The sequence below is a fragment of the Xyrauchen texanus genome, chromosome 10 (genome assembly GCF_025860055.1).
Source record: "Xyrauchen texanus isolate HMW12.3.18 chromosome 10, RBS_HiC_50CHRs, whole genome shotgun sequence".
In the NCBI taxonomy this organism is placed as follows: Eukaryota; Metazoa; Chordata; class Actinopteri; order Cypriniformes; family Catostomidae; genus Xyrauchen; species Xyrauchen texanus.
This window is the reverse complement of record NC_068285.1, coordinates 28346663-28365753: the sequence shown is the minus strand read 5'-3', so window position 1 is coordinate 28365753 and position 19091 is coordinate 28346663. Positions and strand designations below refer to the sequence as shown.

General features: G+C 36.3%; 1 protein-coding gene across 1 annotated transcript in view; it reads left to right on the top strand.

The window, feature by feature from the left end:
- The first annotated feature begins 5136 nt into the window (after positions 1-5136).
- The window catches only part of LOC127650714 (neurexophilin-1), a 50605-nt gene continuing 36650 nt past the window's right edge, over positions 5137-19091 (top strand). Inside the window, exon 1 of the mRNA XM_052136312.1 lies at positions 5137-5525. Within this exon, the coding sequence (XP_051992272.1) occupies positions 5472-5525 (54 nt within the window). The 5' untranslated portion in view covers positions 5137-5471. The remainder of the gene's footprint in view (positions 5526-19091) is intronic.

Sequence of the window (19091 nt, the reverse complement as noted above, 5' to 3'; positions counted from 1 at the left end):
GTTGTTGGCAGATAGGATAGCTTCTTGGAGAACTTGCCACAGTCCTTTTATATATTTCACTTTTTCAGCTGCTTCTCTTCATGTAATCCCAGACTGACTCAATGATGTTGAGATCCGGGATATTTGCGAGTCATACCATCTGATGTAGGGCTCCATGTTCTTCGTCTGTTCAAGTAAATTTGCAAAGGGAATGTTGGAATCCAAAAGACAAAGTTAAAATACTTTGAGTTCCAGTTAAGAGATAGATATAAGTGGAACACAGTGTACTTTAACCTTTACTTTTACCTTGTAACTTTGCTCAGTTTATTTGGGGTCAACCAAACTTATAAATGAAGCAATCTTTATCAAAAGATAACACATTATATTTTCTGTTTGTATCTTCATACTACACAACAGATTATAACAATTAGGCTGTGCAATAATGCAGAATATTTTTTAAACTTAAAGTTTAAGTTAAAACTGCTATTTAACTGGTATATTAATAAAACAAAAAAGAGAAATATAGAGAATATTTGTAATGTAATTCTATAGAAACATTGAATTACAAAACATAAAGACATCATGAATTACACAGGCAATCATTCACTTTAAATTTAAGACTTCAGTTTTAAAAAGTCAAATAATAGTGAATGATTGAAACGTCGCCACCTACCGAACACCAAATGTGCAACAAACTTACTTGTTGTGTCACAAGTATTTCAAAGAATTTTGTATTTCAAATCTTTATTGTTTTATCTATTAAGCACCGCTGCGTGTGAGTTTTCGATGTCACCTGCCACAAAATGACACTAGATGTCGCTAAAAGACAGTGTAAGTGTAATTGTGTAATTCTTGCTGTCAAGTTCTTGGACGAGCAGATTTATTTATCGATGAATTATGGTTTTCAGAAACTAATCTAACTGTCATTTAAAAAAAGAAAAAAATTAAAGCCTTTAACATTTCTTTTGAGGTAAATCTCCATCTCAAAATCTTGCCAGTAGTGCCATTACACAAACTCAGTACAGTCATGCATAATAGTGGTAGGAGGTATTGGAAACAGGAATTATGGTTATGTCCTAGGAGTTCTCTATAGACCTTACTGTTGGAGGTCATCCCAAATAGTTAGACACAAACTGATGGTGCCTTCGGTGTATGGTGTCCTTTTGTTTTTATAGTAGAGTCATATCTGTGCCCTCAGCTGGTTAAAAGTCATATCTGGCCTTAATCAACAGGGCCACAATGCTCCTGTGATTATAATCATGGCTTGGGGCCTCTGGGAGTCTTCAGTTCTTATTGCCCAATCAGTAATTATCCCAATCATGTCTCTTGGCCTTCATTCCAATTGAATTCCACAGCTAAGAGAAGGAAGCCTCACAGACTGACCTAATCAATTAAGTAAGGCTACTTTAATCGGATGACTTTGTCCCAACCTCAAGAGTTATCAGGATGGAGGGAAAATTTGATTAAGCAGAACAGACATCAGGTACAGGAAAGTGGATGGATTCCCAGAAATATCAACTCCAAAAAGGAGGAAATTCTGTTTTTGTCTAGCAAACTGGACAATGTGAACTGTTTCCAACTGATAATCTTCAGCAGATAAATCAAGCTCCGACTCCATTACACCATTAGAGTCTGCACTTAAGAGAGTCCTAAAACCACAGTAAATGATTGGTTTGAAGATGTTGTGATGGCTGAGCCAAGTGCTCAAATGCTTGGAAAAAGAGAAAACTTTTTTAAAGGGATAGTATCAAAAATTAAAATGCTCTAAACATTTACCCACCGTCATTACCATCCCAGATGTTTATGACTTTCTTTCTTCTGCAGAGCACAAATGAAGATTTTTAGAAGAATATCTCAGCTCTGTAGGTCCATACAATGCAAGTGAATAGTGACCAGAACTTTGAAGCTCCAAAAAGCACATTAAGGCAGTATAACAGTAATCCATTAGTCTCCAGTGGTTAAATCCATGTCTTCAGAAGAGATATGATAGGTGTGGGTCAGAAACAGATAAATATTTAAGTAATTATGTTTTACTATAAATCTCCACTTTCACATTCTTCTTCTTCTGTTTTTGGTGATTCACATTCTTCATGCATATCTCCACCTACAGGGCAACGAGGACATTTCATAGTAAAAAATGACTTAAATATTGATCTGGTTCTCACCCACGCATATCATATTGCACTGAAATTTGTTGTTTTTGAAACTTCATCAAGAGGCCCTTAAAGATGAGATGAAAAACTTTAGGAGCATATTAGATTAAAAAAGCCTTACGAATGCAGGCACTTTGCAAAACGAACATTTGCTGCCTGCCACAGAAAGACATTTGTCGTTGTTTAAAGTGTTGAATTTGTAATTCATGATAATCCAAGTCATTAACCCTCTTGATTGAGTGTGTGGAGTTCTGAAGATGCAGATGCAGTGGACTTTGTGTATGAGTATCAGTCTGGCTGTGTCTCTGAGTCCAGTTGTCAGTTTAATTGCCATGCGGAAGCACTTGATGTGCGCCATCTGTATCCTGCGACCGGTGCTCTGATCCCGCATTTGTCTCTGTCATTGCCTTCGGTGCCCGCCCGCTCCAGCACTCCTATGAGGCATGCTGGCAGCCACCAGCCTGCACCAACTTAACTCTACAAGTCTCTTTTACAGATGTACAAACAGCCAACACTCAAATCATTGCCACAGCCTTTCCATCTCTGTGCATTTAAAGGAAATGTTATGAACTGGATAACTCAAAAGTGTGCGACACATAAGATAACACCTGGCTGCCAGCACCTGGCATTAGAATGTGTGAGTTTGGCCTAATTGAAGGCTCCCTATTGTGTCACCATTGCCCCTATGGGGTCTGCTCCCTTCTCTGAAACATCTGCCCACACAACCAGGCATTCAGCCATGCCAGCTGAGCCATGCCACAGCAGTGTATTGCCAACGTCACTCAGCTGGCTCAGTCTTCCTCCTTTTCTTTATCTGTTTCTACCCCTGTCTTTATCCCTTGCTTTTCATCCACTGAACCATTAGGAAATGGAAGTCTCTACCCTGTAATCTGGTGTCCTCTGCAGTAGATTACATGGTTTGAGTGAATGTGAATAAGAGTGAGTGAGGACCAACGGTAAGCTGTGTTAAATTAAATCCACTTGACCTCATGATTAGAAGGAAGGGAAAGTATGTCTAGTGAGCAGGTGTCCCCTCTCTGACAGATGTGAACACTACACGCCCATGAGTTAACCCATCTGTCCATGAACATTGACCATTCATGATGGACCATTGACATATAAGGTTGTTTGAGTTGTTAAAAATAATACATCTTTTAAAAATCTAATTTATAAACATGTGACAAGTTTGTTGAAATGTAATATTTCTGTCCATGTTTGTTTCATAAATATTTGAAGATTTTTTACATTTTCCTCAAAACAAATGTTAATAATGAAATGGCTTTACAAATGTCAATTGGTGTAACCTTGAAGTAAAAGGTATTGCTGTAAACAACTTTCCTTGCAGTTTTCAAATATATTTTCAAGGTAACTTTTTTTTTTTTCAAATATCATGACATTTTGAGTCACGAATATCAAGAACTTTATGTAAGTTACGTCAATTAATTGTCTTGTGTAAATTGCATTTTTAATGTATTTATGATTAACTTAATTGTAAACTTCACCTAAACAATTGAGCGCAACATCGATTTAAATGCATATGATGTCCCATGATTGGGTTTGATTTTCAAATTATTTTGTGCATTATTGTGTGGAGATACATAGAATGACATGCATATACTTCTATAAATGAAACAAAATATATATATATTTTTTTTTTCTTCTTAAGTGAACAAACCCTTTTATTCAACAGGTGACAAAAATTACAAACGTTTTGAGTGGCAAAAGACGATCATGAGAAATGACGAGGAAGAAAATGAATTAAAATCTGAATGGACCCTCAAGTCATTCATTAACTGGTCCCGTGTTCCTGACTGAGCAGAGAGGTCAAGTTAATATCACAGGTCTTTAACAGGCCTCGGCGATGTGGCCTTTAGATTATTTGAAGTTATTAAACGAGGGTTTTAACATCAATAGGCCATATGCTCAGCATTCTGGTCCAAAAGGTTGGTTGTAAGCAATGTCTCTTCACCCATAAGTGTGCTCTGTATAGCTGTGGGAAACATTTAAGCAGTGCTTGGTCTGGATGATACATCCCTGCAGGCTGATCTGCTGCATGCTATGTCTGTGAAGGCCACCGCCACCATTCAAAGCCTCATCCCATTTCAGCCCACTGCCAGAGTTACTGCCTGTGTGACATGCTCGGACTGCTGCCGTGCTGTAGCAATGAGACCGCCACAGATTTATTGAGCCAGAAGCCTGCTCTCTTTTTCTTTACCTCTCTGCTGTTTTATGTTTTCTTTTCATATCCATGCAAAGTGAAAACTATACAAAAAATAAATAAATCAAATAAAATAAACTACAGTGTCAGCATTTGCTAGGTCTGTTCACCTTGTCCACTGACAGGTCTTGATGTTTATATTAGGTGCAAGATATCAGACCTCTCCAGAATGGAGAAGGGTGATTTGTGTCACCACATTTGTCCTTGTGAGAATCTTCCAGAGAGCCTTGTCCATTCCAAAAAGTCTACATCATAAATACACATTTGTTTACAATTAACTACCTCAATTCACTCACAAAAAAAATAAAAAATAATATAAAATATAAAACAAAAATTTAGCATAACTGAATATGTGATGATAACAATGTTGAGGTGGTAGATGGTGTAAATATTAAAGACGAATATATATATATATATATATATATATATATATATATATATATATATATATATATATATATATATATATATATAACGAGGTACTCGCCCAAACAAAGCACACATACGCGCGCCGTGAGCGGGAGAGTTTGCGTCCTGTATGAGAACACAGCATCTCGTGCAAACGAAAAACACGAAAAAAGCTTCTCTTCTCGGTTGAGACGCTCGTATAAGTCGTCGCAGTCGTGTGAATCCGCAGTCTCGGACCAATCTCGTTCTTTAATCTTTTTTTCACTCTCCTCTCGTCCCACCCCCTCTTCTCTCCTCCTGTGGCTGGTTCTGAGTTTCTCTCCGGATGTACTACGGCGCGCGTGGCTCTTAGCGCGCGATATAAAGCCGCCGCTGAGTGAGAGCGCGCGCGTGAAAAGCCTCTGTCCTTTTTTCTAAGAGGACTTACGCCGCCGCAGCCACTCCAGGCAGCAAGACCATCGACCATCTCCCATCACATCTTAATGAAATATGACTGTGCTTCACTCCATGTCTGGATTAATGCCTATGTAATCGTTAATTTGCTCTCCCTCCCTTATCTGTCTCCAAGTTTTAAAGCCTATTCTGTGATCATGGGGTCTATAATGTCATTTTTGCCTAGGCTAAAGGTCTAAAGCGGATACCAGGTGGATCTATGTCCTTACAGACAAAAGAAACAGCGCAGGGAAATTAGTGGAAGTTTGAGAAAAGGGAGGATGCGGGCGACGTGTTGGTGTGCCGTCTTTCTCCTCACTCCAGCTGTCTACCTGGTAAGTGTCTTTTATTCTCATGTCACACTTTATGATCAGAATTTAAATAAAGAAAATGTCTAAGTCTTCGCATTTGGGAACACGGCTGTCATTGTACGTGAATTTATGACATTTCAGAATAGAATAATGACTGCAAACTGTATCAGTATGACATGTATTTAACTTCATCAAATTAACTTTTATGCTGTTGTGCATGCGCTCAGAAAGATATTTTACGTTGCGTGTGTTCTTTAATTGTTACATCGAGACTTTGCGTTGGAATTGTAAGTTAATTAGTAAAAAAAAACAAAAAAAAAACAAGTTTTATGCAGATCTGGATATCGTTATCTCTCATAAAAGACACAAAAGTTGTGTTTTAGTAGTTGGCCTCACGGGGGCGCCAAAATAAATGGAAACATTTGGCTAAATGAGGCAGCAGCGACAGTCCTTCAGCCTGATGAGAGAAGTCTTTGATTTCCACTATTCAAAGGCAACTGGCGGATAATAAACACACAAGCCATGTCAAAACACACTACATTTTTCCATACTGACCGATCACTTAAAAATAAAGAAAAGAAAAATGACAACCACGTCGACTTTTTTTAAACTTAGTAGGCCTAATTAAATATCTTGCCGTGAACACATCATTTGATGAAAAAAAAAGTTGATTTCAATCAATTAAATAAAATCGCTACATTTCTGGTATAATAGGCTTTAAAATGCACTCTATTATTTATTTAGTTATGTTAATATTTTATAATTGATTTGTTTATTGAAATAGAGGTGGATTTATTTTTTTTTAAATAGGTCTATTCACATATTTAGTCATAATGCTCATTGATTTATTTTTTAGATTTTAAGTTGTTATGGAGATGCCGCGCACATATGCATATGAATATGCACATAAATAAATAAAAAAATCGATTAAATTAATGTTTTTAAACAAAATGTAAATTAAGAAAGAAGTAAACGGTTATTTGAGTATTTTTGACATTATATTTGACATTTTTTTCTTTTAAATTATTTTCTTTTTTTTCAGTATAGTTTAGATAATATTTTCCGTTTGAAATGTACTATTATTTGTTAGCTGTTTAAGGCTGATTTGTTAAATCAGCTTTGAATATTGGATTTGCAGCAGTAAATCACAGTAATCTATAAGCTCCGCTTAATTGTTTTCTCCACTTTCTCCTCAGTTTCAGAGATCTTTGACAGTGCAATTATACACCTTTCAGAGCTCGTTATAAGACATGGATAATCACTCCATCTCTTCCATCATTGTTTTATTTCAGTGCAGTAGGCTACTCTTGAGTATATAGTAGGCCTAGTATTTAAAAAAATAATAATAAAAAAAAAAAAAAAATATATATATATATATATATATATATATATATATATATATATATATATATATATATATATATATATATATATATATATTCGAAAATGAGTCTGATTGTTTGAATTTTCTTTTTATAAATAGTACATCCTTAAAAGGCGCATTCATTTTAATTTTTATCAGGTGATCAAGTGACATTAGATCGTATTCATGCGTTTTGGCCTTTTTTATTTTAGAGAAGCCAAACACAGAATTTGGAAAGGTGTGAGTCCCCTCGTTTCCAAACTTAATGTCAGTACCATGGACAGCGCTGCCCGACCGCTTCTCCGCATACAATTTGAGTGAACTCAACTCTGTATTTTGCCCATTGCGGTTTTTTTTTTTTTTGTTTTTTTTTTGTATATTTGTACTTTTTTGAATGACATTTTATTCATTTTAGATAGCTACTCTTTACTACCACTGTCTCGGAGTGTTTGGACACAACTTCAGCACTCTTTCGTCACAGGTCTTTCTTACATATTGATTTTGAATGTTGTGTGAATGGCGCTTAGCAAAATCATCATTTGCTCGTTTATAATTTTTTGCTAGTTTCCTCCAAAAATATTACCCCCCAAGCATTCTCAGAAAGTTCAGGTGTAGTCAATGGATGGTAAAACATGTTGGCATAGTCAGTGCCTGGGATTTTCTTTAAAAAGTCATCGGCCTGTCAGCTGCTTGGCCTATCCGCACATACGAGTATTATAGTTGAACTTGGTTGCTGTATTTCATGTTGAAGTCTCTTATCAGAGCTTAAGCCTCTTGTCTGTGCCAGCTCGCCATGACCCCGATAACAACAGAACAGCGGAGCGCCTGTGCGCGAGCCAAACAGCGGCGGTTCAGTTAACGTGCGAAAAATGCAAATCAGAAGCTATATTCAGTTAGGCTTCAGTTAGTGAAAAAAAAAGAAAAAGAAAAACACAAACACACATATATATATATATTGTTATTAGAATTTTAGCTATATTTGAGATATAACTAAAACGTAAAACATATCTTAATTTGAATTTAGCGAAGTGTCGACCAACAGCGTCTGATACAAAGGTCGACAATTTCGAAAGTCGAAAATACAAAGCGAGGCTTCAGTATGTATCCAAGGCAACCGCATACATAGTGTGTTCTAGAACGTGGATGTATTGATGTACACATGCATTTTCCACACTCCAAATGTACTTGTAATGTCCTTTATATTAATACACTAAAACGTTAAATGATCTAGTATGTTCAACTGTGTTCAAACACAGATGAGTGCCACTTGGCCAGCTACATCCACGATATCTAAGAATTCAGTGGAATCTATGGTCAATGGTTCAAAAGTACAAATCCTCAGCTCTTGGTCTATTAAACCTAATGTAGCCTATGCTTCAGAAACCACTAGAACTCAAGTCCCAAGGGAGACCTTTTGACACATTTGTTGTCAGTCTCTTTATATGTTAAATAGAAATGCCCTCTAACCACCCTCTTGAGGTACTTAAACTAATAAGAATCAAGATTAGTGATTCTTAGTGATAAAATCAAGTATGTTTTGTATAAAACACAGGTTACCAAATGTCAGTACTTGACTTAAGTGGTGACCCATGTTATGCACTGCTTTTCTGTTCTCTACACATTATTATATGCATAGAAATGGGGTTCTTTGGTAGAATCAGAAATAAATATGTCTATTTTGAGGTATAATTTTGTCATTTTTTCCCCTTTCGGGAAAGGCTTTGATTTTGGGTGGCTGTGGAAGGGGTGTGTTAGTGTCAGTGGAGTGTGTTAAGGCTGAGTGATGTTAAGCTCTAAAGTGCTGAAGAGAAGCAGTGAGGTCTGTGAGAGGGAGAAGGAAGTGTAGAGAGCCGAGGGCTGTATAGTTAGTGTGCAATGCAGTGATCTACCCTCCTCCCATGGTGCATACACACACGTTCATTGCTTAATATACGTGTGTTCACATTAGTGCCACAGTCCATTTATCCCAACACTATGGGTTTCAAGAAGTGCCTCTGTATTGCAGTTAAGGACATCTGCATTATGTTAATAAACCTCTGTAGGTAATGGTATCATCATCAGATCTGCACCAGATATTTGGTGAAACTGGCTTAGAAGACATTCTGCAATAATTATTGCACAGATGAGCCAACGTGTAGACAACACAAGACACTTGAAATGCATACACTTTGCATGCTTTACCTAAAACTGACCTTTGGCCCCTTTTGGAATGCTAACCTGATTTGAAATGATTTTTGAATGATATTGTGGTGAGCTTTGTATAAGAGTGGAAGTGTGTGTTTGTGCATGTGTGTGCTGATAACAGCAAGAGGTTGGTGAGTGATGTATTGTCTTTGAGGGATTGACATCTGAAGGTGCCCTTAATTCAGCAAGTGCATCAGTGGTGCTACACCTGTGCCAAAATTGTTGCTCTTCTTACAAGTGCCTCTACGAAAACCATTGCTTATTTCCTAGAATGAGCTTGCCCTTTGATGTCATTGAATAGAAAAAGGGCAAATTAATTCTTTGAGAGGCAAGCTCATTTGGAGAGCAGTTACTGGTGAAGGATTGTATTTTATTTTTTTGGTGCTTTTAGAGCAATTCTTACATTATTATACCAGACTAATATTCTTTTCTCTTCGGTCTCTTCTCAGTTCGGACGATTCTGTCACAAGCTTGGCATCAAATATCTTGTTATATTATTGTGTTTAACCACAATATATTTAGTATACTTTAATACATTAGTTTAGTTACATAATAGTATCATATCGACATTTTAGATCCCCTAGCCTAACCTAACTGCATTTGTAAACCTAACCAATGATCAACCATGTAAAACAAGTAACAGGCAGGTACATTTTTTAATTTTAGTTACATTACACTATTCTATAGATATCTTTGAGCACCTAACCTCCCCTTTTCACCTAAACCTAACCTATTCTCAATAATGTAAAAGGCATAACAAGCAGGTAGAAGTACAGCCACAATAATTGTTTCCAAATGACTTATGTACACTGTAAAAGGTTTTAGTGTGAGTTTACAGCAAATTCCTGACTACTTTTTAGGACACTCACAGTATATTTTACCATAGTATTTCTAAAATGCATTACAAATAAACTGTATACTGTGACTTTGCAGTGGACATGGCCAGCAAATTACTGGAATTGAGAAGTGCTTTTTTGTAGAATTATAATTATTAAATGTATGTTTTAACCTGCTTGTTTTTAATGTTTTTTAATGTCTCCATTCTCAAGTTTTGTATGCTGTTAGTTGATATTTGTGGGTACCTGGTTGCCAACACATACTAAAAACAAAGTATGAGCAATAACTAACCAATCAAATCACAGTCTTGCATTGCAAGCAACACTAATTCATTGTTTAACTACAGCATTATTTACAGACTATACATCATTGACTTGCTCTTTTCTTTATTTGCCCGCAAACGTGTCCTTTCAGGATCCACTCTGCCCTGTTCATGGCCCTGCACACTCAGACTTTGCCACATTTAACTTTTAAACTATTTCTTCTTCTGACCCTTTACACTCTACACGCATGCACACAAACCCACACATACACACACATGCACTCAGTGTCAAGCAAAGGACACATCACAGGGTGGAGACAGAACAAGGTTGGTTTGATTTATTACCAGTCTCTGCTCTTCTCTCCACAAACTGCTTTTGAATTTCAGTCACAGATCAGAGGTCAGCATTGGACACAACCCCTAGAAGGGCAGTGGATCTAGAAAATTATACCCTAGACTGACCTGAACCTCAACTCGATGGGTTATTTTACCCCTATCATTATATATAGAAGCATTCTTCCCAATCCTATCCCTGTGGAGATGTATGGTCTGGTGAAAGGAGCATTTCTAAATACTCCATGCAAGGCATAGAGGCACGCAGGACCAGATAACCCCTGCAGTCTACCTTCCTTCTATCTTAAAATGCTGTGGGACTCTGGAGTTTCTTTCATGCATTAAACAGGCTGGAATTAGAGAGATGAAAGAGAAATCTCTGAGCCATTAAAGTCAGTCAGACAATAATTGCGATGGATTACACCAACAGCCCTCCCAGACTGTGTTTGAATACAGGTTAGCAGTCATTTCCCCAAGAAACTAGAAACACATTCATGGTGATGCTGCTGAATTGAGGTGTGGATAAACACAAGATGTTTGCATATTATGTTAAAAAGGCAAGTTGAGTTGGTATAGGCTGGCTTTTTAATGAACAGTCAATCTATTTTACAGTAAAACTGTTTTATAGCAGCAGAAAAACAATAAATACAATACAGCTTTAGGCTGATGTATATAGAATGACCTTTTTGTTGTTTGCTGACAATCAGTACTCATTCAATGGTTGCAGATTCACTCTTTCCATTTAGGGACATTCAGTGTATTTTAAAGGAATTTCCTGTGTTTGCCTACAGGTGGAGTACTATCACAATTTCAAGATGGTTTTAAAATGTAGGGAAGTGGATTGATTGTACTGTAGACATTCCTAATACTGAGCATCTGATTGCCATATTCTGTGTGATTGCTCTTGTTTTATTTATGTGTACTGAGTACTTAAAATTAAATCGTGTGCCATTTGTTCTTTTTTCTGCTTTTTACTTTCAGTCACATTCTCTCAGTTTTCTTCTTGACAAGAACGTTTCTTTCAAATTCAACATTGAAGCCAATTTACTCATCAGAACTACTAAATTCGACTTGATATTGATATGTCTTAGCAATCTAAAAGGTACTGAATATTTCATCAGATATATTTTTAAATAAAAGGAAATTTAAAGATCAGTTTAAAAGAGTAAATATGTTGTGGTCCCCAAAAAGAGAACTAATTGTCTTAGTATACTAGGCATATTTTGTTCCCTTTTGTGATATTAAACAGAACAGTAAAAGTTGTCTTTTTTAGAACCATTGTCAACACACATCTACTGTAGCCTCACTGCTTAGCCACTGTATGATTTTCCCCATGTATTTTTAGTGAATTGTCAGTACATTTTGTGATATTTCTCTGTGGAATTGCAGCAAATATGAGCTTATGGCCCCACTCGTGAATGGTTCATGGCACAACAGTCATGATATCTCATGGATCAACCTGTCAACACAATCACAATACATTGTGATGAAACAAGCTGCCTTTGGGATTTGCACTAATAAAGCTTTGCCTCTTAATTAAAATAAGACAGCAGCACATTCTAATTCAGCCTTGGTAAACTTGACATGTATGATTTATAAAAAAATTATTTTGCAAGTTTTCACACAGTTTTTCTCAGTCATAACAGTATACAATTAAGTAAAATCCACATAACTGCACAGCATAATACTGATTAAAGACAGTGAGTAAATTTAACTTAAACATTTTAGTTAATAACATAACTTTAACTTACAAATCTAATGTTCAAGGTACTTAAATATACTTATTAAAATGTAAATCAACATTTTATTATTTTACATTTAGAATGTTCCTTATAAACATGTTTACCACATGACATATGGAAGCCTTCCACAGGGAAGCTGAATGCATTTTATGTAGTCTATTCAACAACATTACCTTGCATTGCTGGCAATAGAAACAAACTACTCAACACTTGGTGCACAAAACACGATGATGGTAAAAAATTGTTTGAAAATTGTTTTCAATTTGAAATTTGTTATCATGAATTGTTAATTTTGAGTAGATTTTGAGTAGATGGTAAAATGGTAGTAGTAAAATTATTCTTTGGGATAGATACATGGTGACATGCATTAAAGATATCAAACAATCATTAATAATATTTACTTATACGCTAAATAATTCATTTTTACATGCTTGACTTGAGTACAAATGTAGAATTTACTTAATATTTTCAAGTTTAAACTTTATCTCCCTTATTCAATGTAGAACATACTTAATCTTTTTTGCTACATTTATAGTATTTCACTTTTTTCAGTGTTGCACATTACAGTTGCTTATGTTGACTTTGTTTAATTAAAAACTTAATTAAATGGAATATGGACAAAATTTCTGTACTACATGAAAAACATTCCATACACTTATTTCAAAAAGTTATGCTTGTTGTCTGATTCTGTCATTGTCCTGCAATAGGTGGCTCACCACTCCACTGCATAAGCTAACTTACTGCAGAGTGCCTATGTATGTTCACTGTTTGTACAGTGTGTGTTTGAGTGTGAGTGTGTTTGTTTGTTTGTTTGTTTGCTTGTTTGTTTGTTTGTTTGAAATCAGGTTTTACCTATCTTGAAGCTATCAATCAATACATAATGCATCACTTTTTTCTTACATATTCCTAATTTTTAACTGTAGAACATTTTGACAACGAGAGAAAGGAACAAAAAGGATTGAGGAAATGCATGAGTGTGGCAAGTGTATGAAAATGCTTCATGAATGCTAATGAGAGGAACAGACCAATCAACAGTGAATGGCTCTATTGCATTACATGGCCAGGGCCTGCTAGAGTTCAGTTTTATTGATTTTCAGGATTACAATTATTCCTTGGCCCATGTGGGCATGCAGCCAGTGCAAGGTATCAAGATAAATAATTTAAAGGAAGAAAGAAAGACATGCTGAAGATTTTTAAGATGAAGGCAACACAGATGATTCACACTCTGATGCATTTTGACTGACGGTTACCAACCTTTTAATCATTCTGTCAAGCAGAAACTTATATATTATACAATATATTATATAATATACTTATATATTAGGAAGAAAAATCTTTTGTATGTGTGTTTTACCATCTTCTCCATATTTCTTTATTTTTTTATTACTTCCTCTTCATTCCTTTCAGATTCAACTGCTAACTTAAAATCTATGTGCGTGTGTTAAAGAGTGTGTGTTTATCTACAGGGGAAAAAAAAACTGCACAGTGATTTAGTGATTCTTTTTTGTTTATTAAATTGTATTTAATTTTTTTGCTGAACACTTTACTAAAATTACATAAAACTTTTTTTTTAAAACACACCACTAAAACCTTTTAGAGAGCACTTAAAGTTAAATAAATGTGCTTCAGTATTGTTTTGTTGTTTTTTTTTTTTATTGTGCTCTGATATTTTGCAATGGTAAATAATATGTGACCAAAATCCACCAACTTGTATCAGTAATAACCTCAACATGTTCCAACAAGTGTCTAAACAATGAAATAACTTCTATATTTGGTCAAATGCAATAATGATAAGAAATTGTTTTATTTCTGTGGCGAGGGCGGGGCCGGGTCGTGATCATACACACCCGGTCTCGTATTAGGCTAATCAAGCCGCAGAGGTATAAAGGTCGACTGCAGGGTGTCGTGCGGTAGAGAGAGATCGTTAGCGGACATGTCCGTCATGTGTAAAGGGATCAATGGAAAGGAGGAGGCGAGAACCGGCTTTTCAATATAAATAATATTTTAATGAGAAACTTAAAAGACAACATAAACACACACATGACGGACATGTCCGCTAACGATCTCTCTCTCCCGCATGACACCCTGCAGTCGACCTTTATACCTCGGAGGCTTGATTAGCCTAATACGGGACCGGGTGCGTAGGATCACGACCCGGCCCCGCCCTCCGCCCTGCCACAATTTCATAACCATCCAAATGGTTTGATTACATAAAAGATTATTTTGTTGGATTAATATCATTGTTTTTGTTTTTTTGTTTAACAGCTGGATATTTAATTCATCTCCAAATGTGTAGAGTTCAATCAATTTTACATTTACATTTAGCAGTCGTTTTTATCCTAAGTGACTTACAAATTAGCAACAGCAAAAGCAATTTGTCAAGTTGCTGTAGTAGCTAGAGTAGCACAGAAGCTAGTGCAAGATATATCTATCTATCTATCTATCTATCTATCTATCTATCTATCTATCTATCATATCTATTTAGATTGTTTTTGTATTTTTGGGGATTTTAATATGCAGTATTATGGCTTGCAAAATTATTAACTCTTAAAGAATGAAGTTGAACAAAAAATCGGGAAAGAAGAATTGGAAAATGTGTTTTTCTCCAGCCAGATCTCAGAAACAGAAGGTTGACTTTTCTTTAATTAAAATCTGTCTGTGCTTACTGAAATATAAAACACTGTCCCCAGTGGCCAAAGAGGAATGTGTTGTTGGGCATTTCTGGGCATGTGATGAGAGCTCCATTTTCCAGGTTAAATTACCGTTTTGTGGTTTTCATCTGTTCAGGCTGTAATACAGTGAAAATGAATGCATATTTTATCAACTGTACCCCCCAACCCAAACCCCAAACCTAAACCTAACCATCACTGGAGTAAAAATACTGTAAATTTAGAAGTAAAAATGGAGTCTCCGAATCTAGTTTACTTCCTGTTTTCAATGCGAAATCTGAACCTGAGTCTGTCACGCTGCTGATGCAACATGCTTCCGGCCGCACCACAAGTAGCTGGAATCAATGCAAAAATTTCTGATTGGAGATGCCGCTTGTCTGTATGATCCTAGGATATCGGAACTCCCTGAAAAAAACTTCCAGTGTGATCATGTTGTTTTTCCAAACAGTTTGCTGATCTTTTCTTATTTTGCTCAAGTTGTTCCTTGAGAAAGAATACACCTTAATGTAACAACACTCATCTGAAACAAATTATACCAAATACAGACAAAACTTTGCCTGTATCGATACAATCTTGAATATTTCACCCCCCAACTTAAAGGGTCGTAACACCCGCTGTTTCAGCATAGTTGAGCTCTCACCACATTTTTAAAAGATGATCAGCAGTGGAGAGTGAGGGGAGAAGGGGAAGTGAACCCAACAATATATAGCATTTGGGACAATTAATATAAACTCAAACGAGTCCCAGTCAGAGACAGTCCACCACACCGCATAGCTCGAAACACTATATATGCGTTCTGCGAGAATATTTAAAAGGTGCTGCTTTTGACTGAAAGCCTGTCCTGTCCCTCTGTCAGCAGTGGTGGGGGGTATCTTATGTCACAGTACTATAAACTTTCAAATGAGGTACTGTGTTTGTAGCTCTGGTCATGTGCATGGCAACATCACACTGACAAACTTTCGGAGCTCGCTTGTCAAAGGGTAAAGGCCACGCCTTCTCATGAATAATATCAAGAACACCCGTGACATAGAGGTGCTGAAATATAATGAAAAGCTTAACTACGTCCATCACGACCTGTGACGTTGACTCGATATTCATTTCAAACCTGGATGAATAAAACAGCCTGAAAAATCTCTAAATGAACCCTTTTCCTCTTGAAATTAAAAATAAAAAATGTTGACATTCCCTTCTTTATTTGTGTGCAAGATACTGAATATATATATATACCTGTTAACATCTAAAAAAATAGGTGTAGTGTTTTATTACCCTTTAACTAGACAGAGGAAAATCCTTCTAATTAATTGGCGTGAGGGTGCCATTAATGTCGGAATATTTCCCGGGTCTTCTGATTGCAGTGTTTGTGATAGTGACTGAAGGGTAGGCATATTACGGTGAGGGGATGGATGTACTTTGTCCTCCCAGAGCATCCTGAGCATGGCCGATGTGTCAGCTCTCAAAAGTCATTTTTAAAACATTAGCCTGGCCCCATAGCAGCAGCCACTCAGACACAAACAGACAGGTAAGCACGATTCTCCTTATACTGCTCTTGAGGGAGACGGCTGCAGAACAAGAGCTGGTGTGTATGTGTGATAGTGTGTGGATATCTTGTGCTGCTCACACCTGAATAGGTAACGTGTTATGATGTGTGTTACTCCCTTGTCTCGGCTGAATTTCATTCAGTGTCATTCAGTTTTATTCAGTTTGATTTAATTTGATTCTGCTGAAAAAGGCATTACTTCTGAAAATGTGGATGATGGTAGCCTTTGTTTAAAAAGTAATTGTCTCTCTGACAGTCAAGGCCACATGGTGGGAGATAAAAAAAAAAAATTCTGACAGTCGTTTAAATCAGTTTTGGAATCATTTCAGTCTCAGCATCTTCAATTGTCTTTTCATGGTTTTATGAGTCCTGCTTTTCTTTGTTCTCTGTATCAGGATTCATTTTCACTTGAATAATGGACATCTGTGTAATGGGTTTTGTGTTTTTTTTTCATCTGTCTTTTGTCATGTCTTTTATTTTGAAGTCTTATATTTAGTAAGTTCCTTTGTTCCTTTTCCAGTCTTTATTGTTTCCAGTGTTTTCTGATTGTTCATGAATGGGCACGTTTACATGCACAGCAAATGCTGATAACTGTAAAAATCAGCTTTTTCAAGAAAACTGACTCCTTCAGAAGATTTGAGATTTGAAATCATTGGATTATTTTCTGCTTTTGGCATCAAAATGTAAACATCCATGCACATTGGATAAGTCAGTAAAAGCACCAGTAAAAGTGTTTATATGAAGAGCGAAATCCAGGTATCATCTATGTGTGCTGATCGGTTTATGCATAAACCATTTATAATTTACCCAGATAAAAGAAAAGCGTTTAAGGCAGTTACTGGACCTAACACATTGCTGGCTTATTAAACACAGGCTAATCTCTGTAAAATCATGCATGCAAACATGCTCCTTGTTATAGTAGATAGCCCTATACTGCTATTGTCCTTTTGACAGATATTGTTCTTTGTAACTTGGACAAGTCATAATTTTCTAGTGTTCATTGTCTCAAGTTTTGTTCATGGTCTTAGACTTGTGTTTTGTTGACTGGAGGTAAACATGTATTGGTTTCACTGTCTACCACAGTTTTAAAAAGAGATGGTAATCAAACCGATGGCATTTATAATTCACGGTATTGCATTCACGGTATTTCTTTGATTTATTGTGTCCTAAAATCCAAATAAAGAAATGAAAGTTTCCATAGTACATATCAGTTGAGATAATCGGCTGCATTTACACAGCCTCATATAAACTTGATCAAATAAATCTCTACATTTCTGTTTCACTCAATGGTCACTTCATTTTAAAAGCCACATGCACAAATTGCATGGCAGACAGAGTGTATTTTGGTTATTTAAAAGACCCACAAGGTGCCATCAATGTCGATGTTTACCCAATTTGCATACTTTATCGAAAAAGTGTCATCACAGGCAGGGATCACTTCAAACCTGAGAAGCCATATCCATGATCATATATGCGGAGATGAATGTAGGTAAAAATACAGTATATAGGCTAATATTTTATAAACCCCCTTTCATAACACTCCCAGATGTACCAATTTGTATACCTACCTGTATTTTCCGAAATATAAGTATTTTTTTCCATCATCTGAATAGCCCTGCAACTTGTAGTCTGAAGCTATTTATATACATAGTGTCCATCATAAAACTTTTCTAACAAACTCTGAATTTCATCTCATTCGTAGTAAAAACATTAATTCAGTGAACCGGACAATTAATGCACAGCAAAGAGGTTTGCAAATATCAGCAATATCAACAGATAGACAGTCACTAACGTTAATGAATATAATACAACAGGGTTATTGTTTTACTCACAGACTAAAAGCTGTTTATTTGTATACACATAGTTACAAAACATAGAGATGCATATATCCTGAGGTAAACGTCATCAGTGACCTATATCACAAAGCAAGATTAAGCAGCTAGCTTGATAAATTTAAACTTAGTTTAAGCCAACGCTGAATTTGTGGTACCAGTAAAGTGGATAGGCTTTCATCGGGGTTTCTCACCATATTAGCATACGCTAATCGGCTAACCTGCTGTGGGGAAGGTTATGTTCCCGATCAGAGATCTCATCCAAATTCTGGAGCAATCAGCTGTGACCAAAGTGACAGTCACTCACCCCAATATCTCTCACTCCAATTTAAAGTGCAATTAAAAAGACAACTTTAGAAATTTACAAAATGAGCTATTTGTTATTGCAAGAAATATATTTTTGTTAGTCTTGCATTTCCATTTTTTCCCAATCATTTTCCACACACACACACACACACACACACACACACACACACACACACACACACACACACACACACACACACACACACACACACACACTACTGGTGCTTAATACTCTTGCAGTGTGTTTAGAGTATAAATGGTTGTTAACACTTAAATGAACTCCTTCGGTGCAGCTCGGAGATTTCAGCTCGAGGATCACGACGAGGAGTATCTCAGCATTAATGGGAAGCTTGATCTAACTAACCCATAAAAACAGGCAGAACACAAAGGTATGTCAAAATAAAAGTCTGCTAACATGGAAGCTCTATTCCAGTGTTTCCTAACCTGGGGTACCCCTGGCGGTACGTAAGATGATAAAGGGGGTACGCGAATAACATTCTGAGATTTACCATTCTTCTAATTTCA